This window comes from Wyeomyia smithii, chromosome 3, assembly GCF_029784165.1.
Source record: "Wyeomyia smithii strain HCP4-BCI-WySm-NY-G18 chromosome 3, ASM2978416v1, whole genome shotgun sequence".
In the NCBI taxonomy this organism is placed as follows: domain Eukaryota; kingdom Metazoa; phylum Arthropoda; class Insecta; order Diptera; family Culicidae; genus Wyeomyia; species Wyeomyia smithii.
In genome coordinates this window covers 131,360,311-131,386,941 of record NC_073696.1, presented here as the reverse complement: position 1 = coordinate 131,386,941, position 26,631 = coordinate 131,360,311, and the positions used below count along the sequence as shown (strand labels likewise).

The following is a 26,631-nucleotide window of genomic DNA, read 5'->3' as shown; positions in this document are numbered from 1 at the left end:
GAGAAATAAAAAAAGTGCCTCCCTCCTTTTCCCGCTAATCCAGAATTAATAAAAAGTGTACTTGGCTCAGTTAAACTTAAAATTGTACCGTGCCGTGTCAAATAAACCATATTTAAATCAACCCCCCCCCCCTTGTAAATAAAAAAAATAAATAAAAGAAAAATTAAATGTAAGGTCAGTCTAATTCTAGTTGTTTTGTGTTACATTAAATGAAATTAATCCTTTAGGCTGAGTTTGTCCGATTCTCGGTATTCGTGATATTTCACCTGAACACGCTCAGTGACCAGAGGCGTATTGAGGGGTGAAAGTCCGCCCCGCCACCTGAGATTTCTCTAGGAGACCGCGTGTAACGATCCTTTGGTAGTTTGGTGGTGAAGCGTATCACTCCAAGTTGAAAGATCCGTAGTGAACCGTAACAAACGGCATTCGAAAACTGGAATTTATACATGTTGCAGTTATCGAATGACGACTGTACTGTTTTATGTATAATGGCAGTCTCACCAATCTCCCCTACGACATGATTAATTCGAATTAACAGGAAAATACTATTTGGATCCTCGAATGCGTTGAAAAATGAAGTACTTTTACGTTAGAATTGATTCGTACGAAAATAGGGATGCGAATTTTCAATGAACCAAGAATAAAGGCCTAAATATGGATACGCAATTTGACAGCTTCTGTCACATTAACGTCATCGCAACGCAAACGTATCCATTGTGTTTGGGCCTTAAGGGGTAATATTCACAAAATTTTTTGCGAAACCTTTGAAAATGACATTTGTGACTTTTGCTGTTATGCTATATTGTTGATTCACGTTACTGCACGTTAGAAATACTCAGAGAGAGAGAGAGAGAGAGAGAGAGAGAGATAAGCGATGAAAAAAAACGCTGATTTGGCAACTAGGTTTCACATATCAGAGGTGCCAGATGCCTTCTCAAAGCGCAGTGTTTAATAACTTTTTTATTCGACTCGCGAATGGAAGTCCTGGGGAATAATAAAGTGCATCACAAAAACCGTGAAGATGTCAAATTTCATGTTTATGCTTAATTTTATATACTATTATCATTATTTTGTAGACCATACAAAGGGGTTGTGAAGCAACTTTGGAGCATTCTCAATTCATTGTTTAACAATAGAACATGAAAAACGTGTAAAAATAAATATATTCTTTATTGAACCTTATTACAATACCTCTCAATGTGTTACCTTTCTTGTTCGTTTGGCTCGGATTTTGACATGTTCGTTTGACACACAACACTCTCTTCGCATATCTCTCCCTCTTGATATTGCTATAGAGATAAGTGACTTTTCACCTACGCACACTAGTAAACGTGTAAACCCGTGTAAAGTTGCTTTTGTTTCTTCCAAACTGAAAATCATCGCATCTCGTTGCTTCGACTTTTATCACTTTTTACCATTTCTGGTCGATTATGTTCAGCTGCTTCTTCACGAATGAAAAAAAATATTCAGAAACAAGTTTAAAACATATAATGAGTGTTTAACTGAATAGTTGTCCAGCTGCTAAAAACATAGCATTGCAAACAAAACAGCTATTTGTAAATATTTTCCTCAACTAGTGGCACTAATACATTCGTACGTGAAAAGGTCTATAGTGCACGTATTCTAATACGTTATACGTTACCTTCACATTCGATTACTTTGTATAAAAATTTCATTTTTGTCACTCCATTCTTCTCATTTCTCAATTCAACTCATCATCGTCGGATTCGAGTTATCGCAGTTTGCTTTTTGTCGTCGTCGCGTCGCGTCGAGTTTGCTCTTTTCTCGAGCTGCTGTCAACGAAAGTCATGACTGCAGTGTTTTAGTTTTCATTCTGTTCACATTGTTTTTAATGTCCGCTTCAAAGAAGTAAGGAAAATTAGTATATTTTTTAATGTTTATAACTTACAAAGTTTAGTGATTGAAGATAAGTGAGAATTCAACTGTCTATGTGCGTTTTGCGGTTTTTCCCAGACTGTTAGGACTGTTAGAGACAATCGTATAGGGCAAAACTACAGCTGGTTTGTGAAATTGGAATTAAATCTTCGTAAACTATTAGCCCTGAAAAAAGTACTCTATCAGTAAACTACAGTCCGGGACAAAGTAAATTGATAACCATGGCAAATATGAAGCAGATCCCTTTGACCTGCTCTGGTCATACACGGCCTGTGGTACATTTAGATTTCAGCGATTTGACTGATTGCGGATACTTTTTGATTTCAGCCTGTAAAGGTAAGTGTACTACAAAGAAAAATCCAAAAATTTGCTATACCTACTACTATCAAATATTTACCATCCTTTTCGAAATGTTGCATTGGACAAGCTTATACACACTACAGTTAAAATAAACAATGAAACTGGATGATTTTGCATCGCAGTCACTATCACTTCCTCTTGACGTAAAGGTTATTGAGCCAGGACCTTGAAAATTCTTTCACTCATTTTGTCCTGCGTTAAAACGCTTCTTCAAGCTAGTATACGGAAATCTAGCATGGAAACAACATTTGTACAATGGAATACTGTTGCCCTTGACGGTATATCTCCTTGAAAATATCTATATTTACGTTTATTTAGCAGATATTTCTGTTTCACTTCACATTACATGACAGCTGTGTGTCTGCAAATATAAGTTAGTGATTTTTACAATTTTTGTTCACCTTTCAGCAGTGTGTAATCTAGGTATTAGACTAAGAACTTTTTTCGTGTTGAAGTTTTGCAAGTGATCAAATAATAGGAAAAAAATTTGCTATGGAGGATGTTGTCGGTGTAGTTTTAAAATGTGTTTGACGGAAGACTAAATCAAAAGGCTGCAAACTAGCTACTATTCGATCACGGTAGGCTTAAAGACCTTTTTTTATTCGGGTTAGTTGAAAAACTTAATAGTAGAAAAGTATACAGTTTAAACACATTTTAAATAGAAATCGGAAGAAAGAATTATAAGTTTTCGTTAGACTCTACTAGAAATTTCAGAGAAAAATATTGAATTTAGTCCGTACAAATACGTATTTCGACTGTGACATACAGTCATCATCAGTGCTTATGTGGGCTGGTCATCCGATGTGCTTCATTGTGCTCAGAGTTTTTTTTTTCCTGTATGAACTTCCTCACTGCGACCAGAATCGTTGATCAGAAAAGGGCTTTATTACATATATTTTATTTTCAAAAATTCAACTTGCACCAGTTGATCGACTTTCAATGTTTTTGGTTTAAATCAAAGGTAATTATTTCTAGTTTTAAAAAAGAGCATCGAAGAATGGACTTTTGACACAATATCGCACGCTATCCTGGAGGCATTGGCGTAGCCAGAGGGGGGCAAGGGGGGGCCGTTGCCCTCCCTAGTTGTTGACGTTGGTGCAGAATTTTGTTTTCAATAACTCTAATAGCACAAAACGACATCTTTAGCCCATAGAAACATCTGTGTAAAGTATGCGCCAGATTAAAAATAATTGATTGAAATATTTGCCCAATGTTGGAATTCAATTCACTCTGCTTGCGTGGTATGGATCGTGGTCTTCAGGTTGATGCTGTCTACACGGACCTGAAAGCTGCTTTTGATCTTGTTGATCATGGATTACTTTGTGCAGAATGCGACAGGCTTGGAACTTCAACCGGATTGGTAAAATGGCTCAGTTCTTATCTACGCAACCGACAGATAGCGGAAAAATTGGGAACGTCGCAATCCGCTTGGTTCAGCAACAATTCTGGTGTTCCTCAGGGCAGCATTCTTGGGCCACTGCTTTTCTCTTTGTACATTAATGATGTAACTAAAGTTCTACCACCTGGCACACGACTATTGTACGCTGATAATACTTAAATATTTCAAATTGTTGAGAATTATGATGATTGTTGTAGACTTCAAACGTTACTCGATTCTCTCAACGACTGGTGCCTACGCAACTATATGATGCTGAGCATTCCCAAATGTACCGTGATCAGCTCCCAGCGCAAAATACAGCCGTTGCTTTCTGACTATCGTATCGCTGGCACTTATTTACATCGTAGCGACGTTGTCACTGATTTGGGGGTTTTGTTGAACACTAGTATGTCATTTAGGCAGCATTATTCTGCGATCATCAATAAAGCCAATCGTCAACTTGGTTCAATATTTAGGATTGGAAAGTAGTTTCACGATCCTGGTACTTTGCGCACACTCTACTGCTCTCTGGTACGCTCAGTTTTAGAAACTGCCTGCGTTGTTTGGGACCCGTACTACGATTTTTGGATACAGCGAATCGAGCGCATTCAAAAGCTCTTTATCCGAAGGATTTGGCGCAGATTGCCATGGAGGAACCCTGATAATTTGTCGCCATACGAAAGCCTTTGCCTGCTGGTTGGGATGAAACCCCCTGAAGAGCGTCATAAGGACATACTGGCCAGGACAGTGCACAAAATCCTCACTGGTTGCTATGACTGCCCTGCTATCTTGACAATGCTTCAGCTGCAATGCCCTCTTCGTCCACAACGTCATCAGCGATTACTGCAGACCAACGCACACCGCACGAATTATGGCCAACATGAACCTGTTCGTCGGATGGCCCTGGTTTATAATCGACAAAATGTTATTTTTAATTTCTAGTATAGTTAATTAATGTGCAATGTTTGTTTTGACTTTATGTTATCTGTATCGGATGTTTGAAATATCTCTGTATATGTTTTTGTTTTTTTAAAAGATGCTGGGTTTTTATGCCGCCTTGATAATCGCCTACCAGTGACTTTCAAGGTGGCTTTTCCCAGCCATACACTCACTTATTCATTAAGACTGCTAGTCGGATGGATTTAACTCAATAAATAATAATAATAATGTTGCGTGGAATTGCACAGGTTTTTCAGTTGATCCACCATAGACATTGCAGCGGCAGAAATACCTGGCCAATCCGCCTGCATCAACTAGCTTGGAGTATTGGAACCGAGCTGTGACAATTACTTACCTTGATTCTCTTGTAACCTCACTGGAAACACGGTTCGGTATAGATAGTGCACCTGCCTACTCGTTGTCCTTTGCAGCATCCCGCTAACGTGATACGCATGTCGTTTGAAGAGTTCAAGCGCAAAACCGAAAAATGCGTAATTTTTTTACGAAGTTGGCAATTTTGTTGAAAAGGTGGAAGTTTGGTATCAACATTGCAGCAGCATGAGAGCAGACCGTGAGAACTTGGAAGAGCTGGATCTTATAGACCTGCTAGCCGAAAGCCCGTTCAGCACATTACGCCAGGTGAAAACCTGGCTGAGGTCAACAATGATTGAACAGCGGTTGAGTGCTCTTTGATTGCTGAGTGTTCATCGGCAGATGGTTAACAACAGTCGTGAAAAGACACATGAACCGCTTCCGGAACGTTGACGTTTGATGCCCGAAGATTTCATTGAGAATCTCGACTGTGTCTTCAAACTTCGAGTCCTTGGGAAACTTTGACTGGATTTGAAATAGCGGCTGTGCGAATGGGTGTCCAGCTTCCGGAGAAGTAGACGTTCTTGAAGAGGTCCTGGTAGCTGTTAAACCAGCGTCCGAACGTAACTCCGTTTTCTTAGTCGAAGACAAACTCGGCGATGTTCGATGAGGGGGGCTCCTAAATCTCCGGGGTTTGATACTGAGGCTGCTGCTGCTGGGCCGCCATCTGCTGTAAAAGTTGGGCCATCTTGAAAATTATATCTTGAATTCTCGGTTGCGGCTGCTGATCAACTCTATCTTCTGCCATGTTCGTGGATTCTTGAGATCCTCGTCGCCAAAATGATATGTCTAAAGGTTCAAATAAACTAAAGAGTTTTTACTAAAGAACATCTATTTTGATTCGAGGTTGGACAAAGAGTAATCAAATTTTCCACTCTGATGTCAAGGATTTGTTCTATTTTTCAAAATACCATTTTTTTTACTTCTAAAAGTTTGAAGAACTTGCCCCCCTCCCAACATTTTGCATGTTGTAGGATAAGTACAACGATACAACGTGCCCCAGTGCTGAGTCGAGAAAATTTCCAGCTCGAGTAGATCCTCGAAATGATCGGGAATCGAACCCGACATCAGAACTATGTGGAAGGCTAGCCGACCTACATCGCTAACCCAGAACCACGGGGACCACATCCACATATGGACCACATATGGACTTTTAAATGTAAAAATTATTTGCATATTTATTGTTGTTTAGTCTTCAAATAGTAATACAGGACAGACAAAATTCAAATTAAACTTCAATTCAAATATAAAAACATTTTTAAAATTTTCTCCATAAACAGAATCTAGTGGGCGAACCAGCTTGAAGCTGAAACCCTGTTTAATAAAGACAAAAAAATCTAATGGGCCCTTAAAAATGAGGCCGAAATTTTTTTTTATACTTGCTCCAAATAAAAAAGGTAAAGGCGAAAATGTTGGTCATCCTAACTTTCAATAATGTAAAAATTAAGCAACTTTGTAGAAGGTTTTTCTCTAGCCTTTTATTATGGAGACTACTAAATATGCATACTTTTTACTGAAAATTTATTTGATTTATAAAAAAAAGTTTTCGAGGGACGACTTTTAGGGAAGCGTTTTGATTTTTGTTTGAAAATATTAAAAGACAGGTTCAAATGATGGCCAAAAACATGTTATAAAAATAATTTTCGATCATTTCTAACACGCCACATTTTTTGAATACGTGTAATGAAAGTTCTTGAGTTATTCTATAAAAGGTACTGTCTACATTCAGGACTAAGTTCTGTCGACAAAAGAAAAAAATTCAAAAAATCGTCATGTTTTCAAAGAGAGATGCGAATTTCTTATGCAACCTCGTATGCAACTTTGAATAACCAGCATTTTATCCTTTTTATACTATGAACGACCATGTAAAATTTTATATAAATCGGTTACGTGTACTTGTAGTTCGTTTTTTTTATATTCAGCAGATTTTGAACCAAAGATTCCTAGTAGGCTATTCCTAGTTGTCTTCCGATCCATCTCATGGTCGTAGTCGGATTTATATTCCATGCGATGGAAGCAAGACAACAAAATCAGTTTATCAGTTAACGAAGATTGTCAAGGCATCGGTCATTGTCAGTGAAAAAGTGTTTCGGTGAGGTTCATTTTGGTTGAGTGGACTGTTTGTTATTCTTTTTCGCTTTGAAGTGAAGATCATTTGGTTGGATTTGTCGTCAAATTTTATTCCGTAACCATGAACGATGCGCGCGATCTATTTCATCTGAGTATAACAGCACGTTACTAGGACGAAAATCTAGTGTATCTGAAAGAATGCTGCGAACATTGGAAGTGAAAATTGAAAATGATTGGCTGTAGTTTTCGAAGAATTTTGCTGGGGAAAATGACTTATCAGCACTGGTACTGAACATGTCCTTCTTGAAAAAAAAAAAAACACGAAAGAGCTTGTTTAACATAATTCCGGTGAGTCATTCATACAAACGCTTACACGTAACAAATAAATATAATAAAACCTCCAACACGCTAAACGGCATTTTATGTTCATTATTGTTTTTCAACAGTATCAAGAAGTTTGATAGACGACCTCATGTAAACCGAAAAAGTCTTTTTTTTATTTCTTAATGGTCATTAAGTCCTAGGTCTTTATTGTTTTGGCGGGTTAAGTTTAGGAAATGCTTTAGACAAGAGAAATGACAAATGTCACGCCAAAACCATCTAACCTAACTTCTTTGTGATCCAACGGAGAATATTAATACAAGGGCTCATTCATAATAAGTGCGATTGTAATTCAAATTTATTCGTAGGAGAGAGGGATTATTATGTACAGAGTTGCTGTAGAGCTGAAAACCCTAGAACTGTTCTCAGAAGCAAATCACCAAAAATTGGTGGATGAGTCCTTGAGACGTACGGCATCTAAATGCTTCGAGCTTGAAGTATCTACCGAAAAACGCAGCAGATTCAAGAAACCCGGCGAAACGACTCCTATAGCTTCTCGAACGTTGAAAGCACAGGTGGCGACGAAGGAATGTTTGGACTAATTTTAACAAGAACTCATCGCTCGTAGGAAAGGCGTCAAAAAGTTGTTCTGGCGGGTAAACAACAATTGTGAAAATTTGTTCGAGAGTTCTCGATATACTTCAACGAGATTTCGGAACAAGATCTAAAAAAAATACCAACACTTTCTCAATTGGTGTTTACGCGAAATACTCGCATTTATAGTGGAGTGGGATTTCTTGGAAACATTGTCAACATGAGCGCCGTGTCTGAAACTATTTTTAACGATACCTGTACAGTCTCCCCACGATTAAGGATCACTTAAGAAGATGTATGAATTCGAAAAATCATTTGTGGCCAATTTTATTGTTTATAAGTAATCTATAAATGTTTTTAGTTACAGAAATATGTAATTTTTCACTTGATTCAATATTTCTTTCGATGTTTTGTAAATATTTCTCAGAAACTATATATATTTTATAACTCAGCAAATACACAATCACGGATCACTTTTGAAAGCGGTTCTAATTATGAAACAATTTGTATCATATTATGGATCAGCATAATAAAAACAGCTTTTGGCAACGAATTCATTCAATAAACCTTATTCAAATTATGTAATATTAGGAAATAACATGTTTAAAATCGTATTGAAGATCTCACACGGCCTGGTCGCATTTTATGTGGCTTTTGAGGTTGCAGTAAGATCGAGAGTCCACGTCTGTCGCTTCCGAAGGTAGCAATGAACCATTCTACATCGTACATCATAACAGTTTGCCGCTTTACGTAGCTTTCATGTCCCTCGTGCCTTGGAAATATTTTTCAAAGACTCAGCATTGTTTAGCTTCCGTTTAGAGCTTAATAGAAGTTGAGAGGGTGTTTTAAATGGTGAAAATCACATTTGAATCGGAGTGATCCATAATTGTAAAAAACTATCTTGTCTCGGTCCCTATTATGAAACACTTAGAAAATAACTTGTTATTACTGATCTTTGTGTATGAGTTATTATTGATCTTTGTGTATGAGTCATTTTTCGCACGAGAATTAGCGATTATATCACATAGAAACCTTAGGAATGTAAGCGTGCTACTTACGCTGATTGAGAAAACCAACAAATATTTTGATAGATTCTCGAAGACAATATTCTACGCTTATGAAAAACACATAAGTCTAGGGAAAGAACGATGTATTCTGTGTTCAAAGCTAGCAAATATGGCATATTTTACTGCCAAAATGTTATATGCTTTCAAATCGTTATTTTACCTGAGTTAAATAACATCAGACACAAAAGTGATCTGTAATTGTGGGAGATCAATAATTGTGGTGGGTGTTATAGATTTTCTAGAATTGTGGTGGGATTAAATCGGTTCATACTGACTTTTTTTCATGAAATGTTATATGATGATAAAATCGGGTGAAAAAGGTGATAAAATCGGGGGCCGATAAAGTCGGGTATTGATATAATCGGGTGATCACTGTAATTGCAATGTGCACATTATTTACTGTAAAAAAATCAAAAAGCTCATTCTCATTGGCCTTCAATGAGCGAGCATTCCAATTTAAAATTTTGATTGTTTTATTTAAAATCATTGCTAAATTTTAAATTAGAAACAAATTTGTTCCAATTTGAATTGCTCCAAACATCGAATTTGCCTGCAACATGGCGTTCATAAGATCGAACGTTGCAGAAAAGAAAGTTTACCGGCCGTAATAGGCCCCAAGCAGTTGACATTAAAAAAATTATTTTCGGTAGCAATATTAGCTGAGCTAATCAATGTATTTTTATTTTCTACCGTGTTTTGTTTACCTCCCATACTAACGGTCATTTTAAAACTACCAACATTAGGTGAAATAATGTCCGAACTACCTGTTACCTGTGCATACGTGAAACGGGTATGCAAAGGAGTAGAAAAATTGGCTGGTACAGCGAGGCTTGAAGAATTATGATCTAAAGTTTGTTTTGTTTGGGAAATCAAATTTTGTTTACCTTGCCTTAACAATGGCTAAACGGACAGGGCCGACATATGGTTGCCGTTACAATTGGCGCACCGAAAATTTTTACTCTCTTCCACAGGACATGTGTCCTTTTTGTGAGAGCTTCCACAATAAAGGCGTTTTTGGTCCATGTTACAGAAATTAGATCCATGGCCATATCATTGGCAAGTACGGCATTGGGTGATATGCTTTTCACCTCAGCCAAACTTCCTATAAATTTCCCACTTTACACGCACATTATATAAAACATGTGATTTTTCAAAAAAAAAATTAAGTTGTTAACCTCACTGCGGTTAATATGAATTAAATAGTTCACAAGGGAAACTCCAGTTCTCTGACTGTTATCACCTCGTGGTTTTTGTTTCATAAGAATTTTTTGGATAGGGGCCCTGGGCTTGTTGGTTGAGCTCCTATCTCGGGTTCCTATAGCTTTACGGAATCCTAAGATGGAGTCACAAAGCTATTGTATGAGAGTTTTGACAGCCCAAGGGCGCGTGCTCCCGGGTGGCGGATGGGAGCTAAGGGAGATACCTATGTCAGATACCTATGTTGTAGTCTTTCCTACTCTGATCTCGGCATTCTCCTATGTGAGAAAGTTTCTTAACAATATCAACACTAAAGAATTTTTCTCACACGTGGACCAGACCACTTAGTGCAAGCTCTTTTCTTGTCTATATCCATGAATGCATTACAGTCCCACATGATACTTCGTTACTTATTAGATAAAATGAATTAATGCTTTTAATTTTTTCTGGCAGTGTGACTCTTATGCATTCATGGATGGACTGTAGTTAAACGTGAACTTAAATTCTTCACTTTTTACTGTTAGTTCCATGTGCAAAGTTGTATTGTTGTATGTAGTATTATTTAGTAAACGTGTACGTGGTTTCTTTATAGACTACATCGTTCATATATACATTCTTTTCACTTTTCCTTTTTTTTTTTTTAATAACTTTCACGATTTTATTCCGAGTTTCATAATGAAACTTCGAGTTTAGGTGTCTAGATATGTGTTGAATTCACCAACACAGCGAAATTTGATCAAGGAACCACAGTTCTTCGTTTTCAAAGCTAAGTATTATTTTATCATGTTTGTTTTTGTCAATTGATTAGAATATGTTGTTATTTTTATGTTCTGTTTTTATTTTGATTATTGTTGTTATTTCAATTGTTACGATTATTATTGGTATTATCATTATTTTTATTATTATCATCATTATTTTTCAGCATAGTAAACTCAACAAACAAACAGACATACATTTACACATACATACATTTACACACTCACGCACTCACACTTACACACACCTATTAACCTTCAGAGATCCTTGCCTTTCCTTATCCTTCGGCAGTTAATTGACTAGTTATAACTCAGGGGTCTTGCCAAGATGCTACCCTAACAATACAGTATTTTTACAACTTGCCCAGGGTTATTCTAGTTAATTACACAGAATTTAATTGACCAGCTGGTTACTGAGGCTGTGATGCCAATCCTCTCATCACTGGTATAGCATGAATGGTGCCTCATAACACCAGTGACCCGGCCCTTGGCCCCCTTCTATACCTCACAAACATAAGAATTTTTTGGATAGGGGCCATGCCAAATAATTCTGTCAAAGTAATTTTGATCTCATCAACGGTTTGATCGTTGGTGAGACCTTTCAAGAAAACCTTGAACGGCTTGGCGTTCTTGGTGTCGTAGGTAAAAAATTCTAATCTTGTCAGTTAAATACTGAACAAGACGATCACGACCCTTTATTGAGTCGGCTAATAAGCGGTATTCGCCTCTACGGCCAATTTGATAGGTAACTTTAACGTCAGACGCAAAGAAATCTGTCTATATTGCAGCCATTCAGGATCCACTCCGGGTGCTGCAGAAAAACGCCTGCAAAACAGATGGAAACTGCTTAAAATAGGTTCGGGGTGATTGGAATAGTGCCCCTCATTGGTAACTTTAATTGTTTGTTGTTAAAGTTTGCTAACTTAGTTTTACAATCTGAAAACAAATTCTGACAGAGAAAACGATAAAGAACAGATTGATATACTACTGTTTAAATTTCACCCAACACATTTCGAGTATTTCGTCTGAATACATAGGCGGTTCCTAAAGCTGCTTAGAATATGTTCCATACCCTATATCAGAATATTTAAAAAAATTTGTATTTTTTGAATAACAATAGATTTTGAATCCGTTTTCGGAGGGGGGTGTAACCAGTCATTCCGTACCAGGCGCCACTGCTAAGAGCATTTCTGATTTAAGTTACATCAAAAATGAAAAGTTGAAACATATACAAGGTTCATCAGGTGTTCGTATAAGCATTCAGAATAGAAACAATGTTATTAAGAACATTTTTTATATTAACCGTTGATCCCTACGAGGCAAACAAAAATGAGTGTGATTTTTTATCGTACGTCCAATATGGGTATTTCTGAACCGGGATGACTTCATGCGATATTTTAAAATCCAAGGTAGCGACAAAATTGTTAAATTATATTTGTATGTTTTTGATTAGTTTTTAAAATGATTGAGCAACTTCTCGATTTAGTAGGTGGCGCTGTAGGCTCCGGAATTAGTCTAATGAATATCCCGTCTTTTCAAGTATCTCTTAGAAGATCACCAAGGTTTTAAAAAAGCGCTACGAGATATGTTTATTTGTGTGTGTGTGTTTAGTTGTTTTTTCCATAGATATATAGAAATTATTGCCTACACGCAAAACTTTTCCTTATTACTTTAAAAGCAATAGCGCAAAATTGCCTTTCAGGTAATAACCCTATTACTTAAAAGGCAATAAAATTCTTCCCCAGTCAAGTAACAACACATACTGTCATATATTTAGCACATGTTACGGGAGTACGACTATCTAATAATGGTCGTTTCAACCACATGCAGGATTTTTTCTGTCGAAAATTGCTCCCTTTCCATCTCAAGTCAAAAAAAATCACACACCGTCGCATATGTTGCACGTGTTAGAAGTTACAATTCATCCGGTGTGCGTGTATTAGTTCGCTCGTTGTATGCATACGGAGTAGGGAAAGAATATGACAAGAGCTGCCAAGCAGCATTTTCCCCGTCATAGAGTATGCAAACGTTGATGATTTCAAAGACTTGAAATGCGTCTTGAAATGACATCACGATCTGTACACTGCGTTAGAGAAAAACAAAAACATTCGCTTTCTTGCAAGCTATCTAAAACACATACTCATTGGTTCATGGAAACTCATTTGCACCTGTTTGAAAATACAAAACTTGTACCCATCCAGAACAATATTCGCAACTTCGGCAACCCTGGTCAGACAGTATTACATATTTTCATTTCAAGTAAACACTGGGGGACGAAACGAAAGTGTTTCTAATTAGACATTTGAGGTTGACGGTTGAGATTCTGATTATGTGTGGATGAAGGCGACAAAAATGAACCTAATCGTTGCATCAATACAAATGCAGCGAGTGAAGTCTTGCTAACGCATTTGCGGTGCTTGGCTGTATGTTCTCCTGCAGAAACACATACAAGCGTGTGCCCGTCATAATTTTTGTTACCTTTCGGTTATTACTTTTTGTGTATAATGCGCAGTCATAAGACACAATAAGTAATAAAAAATTGCCCTAAAGTAATAAAATGTTCCCCGTTTGCGTTGGGTGTAAAGTTTAACACTATATGAAGCATAAATATTTCTCCATAACTTGAAAAAGAATAAAGATAATCCCCGTGGTTCTGTGGTTAGCGATGTCGATCGGCTAGCTCTCCCACACGGTCGTGATATCGGGTTCGATCCCCGATCAGGTCGAGGATCTTTTCGAGCTGGAAATTTTTTCGACTCAGCACTGGGGCACGGTGTATCGTTGTACTTATCCTACAACACGCAAAATGTACCGAAAACAATAAAAATAACGAATTCTCTCAACTAATCTAGTTGATCGAGACCGCATTAGCCCCACAGATGCCGTTTTCTATGCCAAATGATCCGAAAATAGGTAACGTATTTGACTTAACAAACTGAGTATTTTCCGCGAGTGAACAACTTTTTCATACTCAAAAGTATCTTTCTAGAAGGGCGTAATCATTTGAGCATACATATTATTCAAAACATTGCAGGTCTTAGAAACCTTTGGTTGTACAGAAAAACAAAAACCTTTGCAAAAAAAAGTACACTGGAAAACAAGTTTTTTTTCAAAGAAAATTAAAATTATAACAAAACTTTCAAGGGAAAGTCCAGGATGAAGAAATAAAGATACATTTTTTATTTGAGGTTGAGTTTAAAAGAATCAATTCCAAAATTGTTAGAAATATTTGTATTCTAATGATTTGAAAAGATTTGGACAAAATTTTCGATCAGAAAGCTTCATTATTCCAAAACTTTTGGCAAAAAGTTATAATTTCTGCAGTGGTAAACCATCATGCAAGTAAAATAACAAAATAAAATAATTCTATATATATATATATATATATATATATATATATATATATATATATATATATATATATATATATATATATATATATATATATATATATATATATATATATATATATATATATATATATATATATATATATATATATATATATATATATATATATATATATATATATATATATTTAATTATTTATATAATTATAATTATATAAATAATTAATAATTCGTTGATTGCAAATTTTAGTAAATATAATTATAATAATAATAATTAGTTGATTGCAAATTTGAGTAATTTTTCGTGATTCGACTATCCGGAGAGAAGAAACTTTTCGCTGCTTCAGATGAAAAAATTATAGTTGAAGTGGATTGCGACGTAGGTGAAATCTTGAGGGATGTTTTACCAGGAAAGTAAGTAAGTTAAGGTGGATCACAATAATTTAAAATCATTCATGTGCAAACATTTATTTAAGCCATTAGCATCCGTAGTTCGTGTACATTTTTCGGAACTCGAAAAACGACTATTCATTAGAAATTGCTCTCATTATAAGTGCAAGCATAGCTTAGATTCCGCTCTAGTTGTATCATATGAAAACGGAATATTATTCAAAGTGTGTTATGGTATAATAATTGTTTTGAAGGATTCATTCAAAATTTGACCGTTAAACTGGTGAAACAAGATGCGAATATACAACCGTTGGAAACTAAGCTAAATATAATTCAGCCTATTATTATCTACAGGCAGTCGTTAGCGTTAGTTGATTCCTGATATGTACGGTTATACAGATTAGTAAAACTCTACGAGTAGACTTCGCAAAGAATAAATCAGCAGCAGCATTTTTTTCTTTTCCCCAGTACCCGGAAGCTCTCCAATAGATATCCCATACTGATCTAGACACTGTCTCACTAATCTTACACACGCTACGCGAGACACTCACTGCGCGACTGCTTGTACAGGCAACACAACGGTACATGCGCTCCCTTATGTAGCCGTACTCGGCAGTAGGAAACAGACGGGCAGTATAGTGTTTTGCTGTTTGATATTCCATCACCTTGAAATTGATTTTCAATGCCAGCAGGTTACGCCGTGTGGCATTTTATTATTCGTTCTTATTATACCTTTTTGATCGGGACGTAAGATTCTATTTCCTGAATAAAAGCGAAACTGGATCCATTTCTTCGTGTTCAAGGAAATAAGGTACTAGGTGTACGGACCTCGTTATTAGTTTGCGTTTTGCAATCATTCGCGAACATTGCGGTACCTTCCTGATGATATTTATGCTTCTTGTGGTATCCATCCAATTATTACAAAAGCACACATAGATTCACTAGTCGTGAATCACAAATATTTTTCTCTTTTTTTTAATATTCGTTTTCTACTAGACTAGATGATATTGAAATACCTGTAGAGCAAAACAAATTATTGAATGTTCAGGCACCTCGTGCAAAGTATGATAATTACCTTTAAAATGTTTTTTTTTTAATGCAAATTGTGTCCATGGTAGCCGTCTATTTGCAGCAGAGGGATCCTTTTAGTCCAATTTGAACATCTTTTATAGTTCGGTTAGAACATTTGGAGTCGATTTTTCCGACATAGGTATATTGTGTTTGAGTTTTGATTGTCACGTTTGTTTTTGGACGGAAGCACTTAAAACTAATGAAGAATTCATTCAGTGTCTATTTGAAAGACCATGTGGTGGATGAGACATTTTGTTATTATTTAGGTTTTTTTAATTCAACGTTGCAGTTTCAAATTGAAAAGATGTATGGTAATGGGATATGTACGAAAAAAAACGTATGTTATAGGCTAAAACTAAAACAAACCATTTGAAGCTAACGTGTAAATATTTTCAGGTTACAATTACTGATGTTTTTATACTTCTGCGACACAAAACTTGAGTCTGTGCACTCCAGAGAACTTTGAGATGTTTTAGAATCACTGTTCGTTCACACTTATATGCGCTGTTTGTTACTATTAGCTTATAACGCACTAAACTGATAACAGAGATTGGAGATGTGTCTAAGCATTGTATTTTATGTCCCAATTAGTATTTTCCCTATTCTCAATTGTTCGGAATGCTGTGTCTCAGTATGTACAATGTCCCCGAATGTAACAAATCGAAAGTTTCCCTGAAAAATACTGAATTTTTTATGTGTGTTTTTACTATTCTATTAAAAATAATCGAAAAATTTACAAAACTTCTCTAACATGTGAAAACTGCATCTCCGTTAGAATTCCGTCTTGAATTTTCAACATTTTCGTCACCCTGGTAAAAATGTAATCCGGCGTATAATCGAACTGAGTAGAAAGATCAATAACGATCAACGATAAAGAAGCGTATGTATTACACTGGTGAACACTGGTTTTGCCCTGGAGCTCAAACTAAAAAAATCAGAAATTATAGCTTATTAACCATTCCTGTGAATTTTTGTGCCCCTAGCCATGTTCACTTTTTCAGAGACTTAAATAAATTTCTCGTGAGCAAACGAACCCGGCGAGCAATAACTCAGTTGCCTTTTGACGCACTTCTGCATTCACTAGGGGCACCAAAAATCACAGCAGTGGGTAGAAAGCTTTAATCTCTTTAGGGCAACTTTTTTTGCTTTTGGCACCAAAATTTTCAGAAACCCATTCTCACAAGGTGTAATTTCATAATTTTTTCCAGTTTGAGCTCTAGAGCAAAATCCGTGTTTAGCGTTATCTTTCCAGGGTTAAAAAGAAAAGCATGGTATTGAAGGGGCGCTCCGTAGCCGTAAGGTTACAGAGTCCGCTTTGGTAAGCGGTAAGGAATCTTAGTAGAATCAGGCCATTTGGTTGTCAAAGGACTCTAGCATGGGTTTATTCTCAGGCTCCCCACCACGTACCCTTCCTTCAATCTGAATTCTACAGTATCCCTGTTGACTCTCTGTCTAACATGAAAAGTCCCTATTATAATAAAACTGGTGTGAGTAACGTATAGAAGTTCTCTCAAGGGCAGGACTGGAATTCACCTCAGTGCAGATAGAGCCACACAAATTTGTTCACAACACATTTGCCATCAAACCGTGTGTGCCACTCCCGATATTTCTTTTGTGTTCTCTTTTCCCCTTTCGCTCTTTTGCATTTCTTTCGCACCAAATAATACGACTGAGTACTCTTTGTGCATCTGCCAAAATGTGCGACACCACACATTGTGCCTTTATTTATGTGTTGCTTGGGGCAATGATTATCGGATTTGACTAACGTGTGCAATTATCTATGATATTTATATGCATGCTAATCTGCCGCTCATGGCAAGTCCGTCCCAATTGCATTTTTGTCAATTTTGAGTTTATTTATGAAATCAATTTCTTTTTATATCTACTTTCGATAAAACAAACATTTTTGAATACTTCGTTCTGAGAAACTATGAAAAAAATAGCAAGTCGGTTTGTCCCATAGCAAAAGTGATCGCAAGTCGGTCCCATTGCAAAAATCTTCGCAATTTAACCCCACAGCCAATCATGATTATGAAAAATATGATATTTACCACATTTTATGGTCTTCAGGATTAGAATTGGATGTACCAAGTGATATTTGATGGGAGGTTTGATTGAATTTTACGCGGTCTACATCGTGTGGCTCTAGCTGATAGTACAATGTTTTCTTCAAGACAAAGTTTCTACCAGTAGCTTCTTCCAGCTGTTGTTAGTTGACAGTGAACGCTTTAGGTGTGTCACTGTATTGTTAGTTGAAGCATTCTTTAGTAAATACTACTTTTCGTATTTTATCCGTATTTTATGTAGAGACGTGGGCAAGAATTGTTCAATTATTGTCGTGAATTTCGTTTTGAAGAATTTGCCAGTCATATCAAATACTTCGGTACGCTACCTAGCTGTTTTTTAAAGGAGCAAATATTTTCCTAAGCTATAGGTGTTCTTTCATATTTGCTTCCTTTGCTACGTGGAAGCTGTCCGCCGTCACGAACGTGTGACCGCTCTCAGGAAAATTTATAACAAGTTCCTACACCTAAACTGATTTCGAATTTATCAGTAGTATCAAATGTAAAACCAAAATCTAATTTTATTTTGAGCGGCGCAGTTGGTACATTGTGTTATGCTTCTCACAAAAAACTTGTTTAATGAAGCATGAGAGAAGGTTATTTATATATTGACCAGCGATGGATTCATTCCAAACGCAAGCTATAGCACCGCCATCGATTTGCAGCCTAGTTGGTTTTTCATCACCGGTCGTAGCTGGCTATGGGACTGACTTGCTATCATTCTGGCTACGTACCGTAAAAGTAATCGCATGTGAGTCCCAGCTTACGATTTTCAACAAATTTTAATCAAATTTCGGTGTGTATGAAAGTTTCATGATGTAAAAGTGCTAGATTGTCATTGCAGTACTAAATTCCGTTGATGGTCTTGATTGAAAAAGCATTTGAGCGCAAAATTTCACCTAAAAGGTTACGATTTTTAATTGCTGTTTTCTCATCAGCATCAAAACGCAAATGGGACTTGCTATGAGCGGCAGTAATGTTACTTTATGTTGTTTTTTTTTTTGGTAATTCATTCACTCGGCTTTCTTAATGTTGGATGTATTGTCGCGGTGTAATTATTCCATTTCCTACGCGGTAATACTCATTACCGGGGACTCCTAGGCCAAATTAAGTTTGAAGGAACCCTTTTTTACCCTAATCATATAGGAATCAATATAAAAAAAAGCATTATGTTTCACATTTCTTGCAAAACAAACTTCATTTTAACCATGCCAATCAAATTTTTACAACACTTAAGGTGAAACTGTGCCGAAGCCACAAATGGCCACCACTTCGAATTTTCAAAGTCACAATACTCAATAAAGGTAATGCGTCACCTGTTAAAACGCCATTTTATGTTTGCTGTTGTGAAGCAAACATAAAATAGCGTTTCCACAGGAAACCAGCCATGTCCAAACCACGCTCTACACTGAGTGGCATATCTGAAACACGACACGGCGTGTATTGCAACTGCATTAAACTGCATTAAAATTTTTAACAGATGCTTTGCACTAGCACATTTTCCTACGAAATGGGAAAATGCCAAAGTCACTCCAATTTCAAAACCCGAAAAGAATCCAGCTGAGGCATCAAGTTATCGACCAATTAGTTTACTTTCCTCTATTAGCAAACTTTTTGAAAGAATAATTCTTAATAGAATGTTAACACATATTAATGAGAACTCAATTTTTGCAAATGAGCAGTTTGGTTTTCGCCATGGGCATTCCACTACTCATCAGTTACTTAGAGTAACAAATATGATTCGAACTAATAAATCTGAAGGCTATTCGACTAGAGCTGCTCTTCTAGATATAGAAAAGGCATTCGACAGTGTTTGGCTTAAGGTTTAATAGCTAAAATGTCAAATTTCAGTTTTCCGCTTTACCTCACAAAAATGATACAAAGTTATTTAACTGACCGCACTCTCCAGGTTAACTATCTAAATGGTAAATCTAATAGATTGCCTGTTAGAGCTGGTGTGCCTCGGGGGAGTATCTTGGGCCCGATCTTATATAACATTTTTACTGCTGATCTTCCTGATTTACCACCAGGTTGTGAGAAATCTCTGTTTTGTGACGATACAAGCATTTCCGCAAAAGGAAAAAGCCTTCATGTTATATGCAGTCGGCTTCAAAAAAGTTTAGATATATTTTCTTCATACTTACAAAAATGGAAGATTTCCCCTAATGCTTCAAAAACACAGTTAATTATTTTTCCTCATAAGCCAAAAGTTTCATTTCTCAAACCCACCCATAACCACGTTATTAAGATGAACGGTGTGGTCTTAAATTGGTCTGATCAAGTTAAATACTTAGGGCTAATTTATGATAAGAATCTTACTTTCAAGGAGCTTATTGAAAATATCCAGTCAAAGTGCAAAAGTATATCAAATGTTTATATCCTCTTATCAACAGGACAAAGTCTAGTCTCAAGAATAAACTGTTAATTTACAAACAAATATTTAGACCAGCAATGTTATATGCAGTTCCCATCTGGACAAGTTGTTGTGCAACCAGGAAGAAGACACTTCAAAGGATTCAGAATAAACTTTTGAAAATGATTTTGAAGCGTCCTCCCTGGTTTAGCACGAACGAGCTACATAGGCTCACTAATGTAGAAACATTAGAAAATATGTCAAGCCAAATTATCAACAAATTCCGACAAAAATCGTTGCAATCCTCAATTGCAACGATTAGCTCACTTTATAGTCTGTAAGATAGTTTTAAGTTTATTTTAAGTTTCGTTTTATTCCTTTTATTCCTTTTTTTTCTTGACAACTAGGTTTAATAATTTTCCTACAATTACATTATCTTAACTGCGAAAGCTAATAACATTCAATAATACTAAAAAGCGTACAAATATATATAATAGTGTTGAAATGTCACCATTTGTGGCAGAACACACAATACTAATTCTGAATAGATATTTCAGTACATAAATAAATCATTACAAACTCCCCCCCTATAAAAAAAAAGCTCTACATTAACCTGCGGCAGGACAAGCTGCCTCTGCAGTGCAGGCCGCGCCAGAATGTCCACGGCCATAGCCTATGGAGTTGTTTGCGTGTAAATTTTTATAATGGCGAATTTCATTATTCTATTGATCTACCCAGGAAAAAAGCGACACTGCGATTCACGCCGTAAGTAAGAAAAAGATTCCAGGTAGTTGTTTACGAACTAAGTTTATGCGAAAGTGGGCTGATACTGATAAATTTCACGGGCGCTTTTGATAGCACCGCAGGTAAATACTGGGTCAAAACTAAGCGAATAAATAAGGGTTATAACAGCTATTAGATTGGCTTCAGATCAAAACAAGGTGAGCAGCCAATCAACGTGAAGTTCGAATATTCAAATATGAATAAAAATCGGTAAAACGTTCAACCACCAATGCTTTAACATGAATTGTTAGTTCTGATGTGTACAATCGACCATCAATTAGTTTTCCTGCTACTAAATTACATTTCTCCCATGCAATAAATAAAACATTTGTATGTATATTTGTATAAATGTGCACGATAACCAAATAGCAAAAATATTCAAGAGCCACAGTGTTTTATTTTGCCGTTTTCGTGCGTTTAAATAAATAGAGATTCAAATGTTGATTATAGCCATAATGTATGTTCGGAGATGTTTTAAGATATTAAAAATGCATCTTGCGATGTAGGAAGATGAGTGATCAATCCACCCAAAAAATGAGATAGAAAATATACTTTTTTATCAGATAGAGATAGACGCTTGGTGTCTTCGGCAGAATTTTAGGTGATCTTAAAACAAGAAACTTTGCCGAAGATATTATGTTTATATCTCTATTACGAGCAATATAAAGTTTTCTATGAAGAGGTACTGAAAATCACAATTTTCATTATAACTTTTTTCTCAGATTTTTTCGAATTTTCAAACCTTCTCCAAAGTTATCAGTCATCCAAAAATGCATGTTTATGCAGAACATTGTTATTTTATATCTCCCAAAATAAAAAAGTTTTTTGACATACTTCGATATTTTTGGGGATATTTTCACCTCAGTCATCTCCAAATTACGCAATTTTACGCAAGTGGCAAATCCGTACGATAAAATAACTATCTTAAGACTTTCAATAAAAGGCACAAACTTTTGTATGTAACAGTATGTAAGCAGCCTTTCTGCCTGTTTTTCAAAGCTATTTGATGCCGCTTTTTATATACAAAAATTTTGTAATTAAGAGTTTTGAGTTTGGAAGGTGGCACTAAATGATCTTTAGTTCAACTTGCATGCATGCTTTGGTAAGGGTAAAAAAATGGTGAATATGTTTGAAATAATTTTAAATTTTTAAATTTAAATTTTTTTTTTCAGTAATGTAAGCGTGGATGAAAATAGTAGCTTTTTTTCAAATTCCATTTATTCTTCTTACCCGATTTCAAAAGGGACGAGCAAAGAAAAAGTTTTAATTTCCACTTTTGGCCACTCACGTGCTTCTGTGATAACAAGATCCGACGAAATGAGCAACCAATGCAGCGGGAAATCTTACTAGTATGATATTCTCTATATCTGAAGATTTATATAAGAAAAAACTCATATTTTGGTTAATCTATTTTTAACACTAACGTCACCAAAGTGTGCATGCATAATTAGCTCAAGATCGTTTAGTGCCTACCTTCGAAACTCAAAACTGTTTTATTTTTTACTTTTTTTTATATAAAAATCGGCATCAAATAGCTTTGAAAATCAGGCGGAAAGGCTGCTTACATACTCTTACATATAAAAGTTTGTACCTATTATTGTAAGTCTTAAGATAGTTATTTAATCGTATGGGTTTGCCACTTGAGTAAAATTGCGTAATTTGGAGATGGTTGAGGTGAAAATATCTCCAAAAATATCGAAGTATGTCAAAAAACTTTTTTATTTTGGGAGATAAAAAAACAATGTTCTGCACAAACATGCATTTTTGGATGACTGATAACTTTGTAGAAGGTTTAAAAACTCGGAAAAATCTGAGAAAAAAGTTATAATGAAAATTGTGATTTTCAGTACCTCTTAATAGAAAACTTTATGTTGCTCATAATATGTAAGCGATAGAAACATGATGTCTTCGGCCAAGTTTCTTGTTTTTCGATCACCTAAAATTTTGCCGGAGACATCAAGCATCTATCTAAATCTGATAAGAAAGTAAATTTACTGTCTCACTTTTAGGTGGATTGATCACTCATCTTCCTACATAGAAAGATGCATTTTTGAATATCTTGAAACATCTTCGAACATACATTATGGTTATAATCAACATTTGATTCTGTATTTATTTAATCGCACGAAAACGGCAAAATAAAACACTGTGGAACGATTTATTCGATCGGTATGGTTTCTTCGACGATATTTTTTTTTCAATAACAAGTCTAATTAGTTAAAATTCCACGGCCAAATCTACAGATGGAAAAGTTATCAATATATATCGTTAATTTGGATGATCGCTTCTTATCGATAATATCGTTTAATTTCGGCGCTAACAATAGTTGTTGATTTATCGCTGACGGCACAAAGCATACGAATTATTTCTTGCACTTGCAAAATACCATATAGGATTCATCCTAAATGACCATTTAATTAACAAGTAAACAAGTGCTTTTGCGACCTCGCAATCCCTTGCCAAAGCGAACGGATTTTGCTCGATATTTTCCATCACTAATCAAATCAACCCGCGCTAGGACAAGCAGCCGAGCGTGTTGTCGAGATGCTTTCTCGAAGTTGAAACTCTCGGCTGCGGCCGGTGTTTTTACGAAGCCAAATCCCTCGATTCCGGTGTTTGCCGAAGTTTGAAACACCCGTGGCGAAAATGAAAAACAGCCACTGCCACCGGTGGTTCGGCCATCGCTCTGCGTGTTGTCGATTCAACACTAACATTCCGTGGCAGTTGCAATACACGCCGTGCAGTGTTTCGATGCAAAAGTGGCAACCGGGCAGCACAGTTCGGTGTTTCGACCATGGCTGCGGGAAACGCATTAACTATTACCGAGTCTTATGCCTTTGAAAATTCGAAGTGGTGAATCGAAATCGGTCATTTGTGGCTTCTAAACTGTTTCACCTTAAAACACATTACTTCAACAAATGTATCTAAATCATTTAAAAAAGGTGGATATCATTTTCCAGGTCCCCGTGGCTCTGTGGTTAGCGATGTCGGTCGGTTAGCTCTCCCACACGGTCGTGATATCGGGTTCGATTCCCGATCGAGTCGAGGATCTTTTCGAGCTGGAAATTTTCTCGACTCAGCACTGGGGCACGGTGTATCGTTGTACTTATCCTACACGTGCAAAATGTGCTAAAATACAATATCGATAACGAATTCTCTCAACTAATCTAGTTGATCGAGACCCGCTATTAGCCCCAAGGCTAAGCGTTCGATATAGTATTGTATCATTTTCCAGGATCCTTTCAATTATCTACTGGCTGTGTTAATGTAGACTAGACTAGACACTTAAAACACATTACTTCAGCAGATCACGCATCTCCTCATCTATCAATGCTACCCTTATTCTGGGTGTCTGTGAGAAGTTTTGTCTTTTGACGTGGGACTACGCCTTTGTTTACTATACTGGGATGCATTCTGTAAAATTGGAAATGAAACTGGCAAATGTTGCGTCAGATTTCAAACGTTAATAACAGCATAACCACATGATGAATAACAATAACCAATATGTTGTTGGATAGATAAAATGTTTAACAATTTTGTAATATGCTAGTTATTAATCTAATTAATTTGCTAAGCGTTAAAATTGATAAAAAGTTTCAATAACAAATTTACGCGATTTATTCAACCCTAGGGCTGTATACCTTGTAGTATTTTGCTTCTATCTCTTTGATAGCACAGGCCGTGGCATTCTTTTTTCGGGCTTCTTCATCTTGATCTGACTGTTCCTTCTTCTTTGTCTTCAACAATTCAACATATCAGCTTTGTGAAATGTGAGCGTAATGGATCAACGATTTGGTGATATCAATTCCGTCTTCTCCACCGGTATCCTGTACCGTATCGTACACCAAGCGCTGTGCTACAATACAAGTCTTTCCTCTTCCAGATTCATAACTACTCCTTGTTCACGGCATTCCTTGTTCACGGAGAAACCTCGCTCCAACGTGTCACGTGTCACAATCTCACCCCGGCTTGTAATGTTCAGGGAATTCCAGTTTTTTCCGGATCTCCCGCTTTTCCCGTCTCGATGGCCACCCTGTGGAAAACTCTTATAGTTCAGTTGATCCGAAACTGCGGTTGCTAAAAGTTTTTGAGCTCAATAAGTGAGATCTTTGTATCTACACAGTAGAAGTTTACCTTAAAGATTTTCACAACAGACTTAGTGGGCTGATAAGGTTAATCAAGAACACAAGTTCTATGTTCTGGGAACAACCCTAGCTAGATATAAAAGCCAAAAAAAATGCTGTGGGCTCGAGCCCCCAATCCTTTTATATATTTCGGTGGTTGTGGAATGGCCCAACCCAAATTGTATGGGTTTAATCCTAGCTGGCGCCGAGAATATTTTTAACCCTAGAAATCTTCATAATCGTGGAGTTAGACACAAGTTTAACTTAACGCGCTAATACTTAAATAGGTTTTAATTAATACTGCTTACGAGTAAATCGAATATTCTTGTTATTTTTAGATGGAAAACCAATGCTGCGTCTTGGCGACACAGGAGATTGGGTTGGTACGTTTGAAGGCCATAAGGGTGCCGTGTGGGGAGTCGCTCTTAATAATAATGCAACGCTCGCTGCATCTGGAGCTGCCGATTTTACAGGAAAGATTTGGAATGCGGTAACTGGAGAAGAAGTCCACAGCTTGCAACATAACCATATTGTGAAGACTGTGGCATTTGATAGCAATAGTCAATGCTTGGTAACTGGTAGCAATGAGAAATTAGTAAGAGTGTTTGATTTGAACGCCTCAGGTACACCTGTAGAATCTTACTCTGGACACGCTGGTACTATCAAACGAGCAATGTTTGCTCGTAATGACAAATATGTGATTAGCTGCGCGGATGACAAAACAATGCGTCTTTGGGATCGTGCTTCAGGTCAAGAAACTATGCGGGTTGAATTTAACGCACACCCAAACAGCCTAGAACTGTCGCGCGATGGAAATATATTAACAGTTACCTATGGTTCTAATGTTGCCTTCTTTGAAACAGAAACACTGAAAAAAATGAAGGAAATCATGGTTCCAACTAAAGTTAGTTCAGCAAGTTTGCATCCAGATAAGCAAATCTTCGTGTGTGGAGGAGAAGACTTCAAAATGTACAAATTTGATTACATAACTGGAAATGAAATTGGTAACTATTATCGAATAATAATTATTTCATATTTCATTGCTTATAAATAAAATGTGCTTTTGTCTACTTCACTTTTTTCTGCAGAGTCGTTTAAAGGACATTTTGGACCCGTACATGCCGTTAGCTTTAGTCCAGACGGGGAGCTATATGCCAGTGGGTCAGAAGACGGTACGCTACGACTATGGCAAACTACCGTTGGTAAAACCTATGGTCTCTGGAAATGCACTGAGCCAACAGATCTCAATAATTCAGTGAACTCATCAGCAACCCGCGAAGTGGCTGCAAACTAGGTTGAAAAAGCATTCACAGCAGAACACAATTCCTTTTCGGATTTTTGATGGTGAAAAAAACTCGGTTGTAATTATTCTTTAACATACTTGTATTATTAGAACATTTCATCCTGACAAAACCACCGCGATCGAGTGTTTTTTGCAAGAAGGTCTAGATAGTGAACTCATTGCTTGGCACTCTTTTAAGGGCCTAATGCGTAAATATTAGTAACTTATTAATTTCGACCGTTTAATTAATAAACTTGTAAACAAAA

The 26,631-nt window shown here is 36.5% G+C and overlaps 1 protein-coding gene across 3 annotated transcripts; it reads left to right on the top strand.

The window, feature by feature from the left end:
• The first annotated feature begins 1,737 nt into the window (after nucleotides 1–1,737).
• LOC129726987 (serine-threonine kinase receptor-associated protein) lies at nucleotides 1,738–26,631 on the top strand. Of its 3 annotated transcripts, none has more exons than XM_055684319.1 (3): nucleotides 1,738–2,232; nucleotides 25,422–26,087; nucleotides 26,172–26,631. In XM_055684319.1, the coding sequence occupies exons 1-3, from the start codon at nucleotides 2,118–2,120 to the stop codon at nucleotides 26,375–26,377; spliced, it is 987 nt and encodes a 328-aa protein (XP_055540294.1). In that variant the 5' UTR covers nucleotides 1,738–2,117; the 3' UTR covers nucleotides 26,378–26,631. The 3 variants fall into 3 exon arrangements, with proteins under 3 accessions (XP_055540294.1, XP_055540295.1, XP_055540296.1); XM_055684320.1 differs by lacking the exon at nucleotides 1,738–2,232 and adding an exon at nucleotides 2,408–2,534; XM_055684321.1 differs by lacking the exon at nucleotides 1,738–2,232 and adding an exon at nucleotides 2,685–2,834.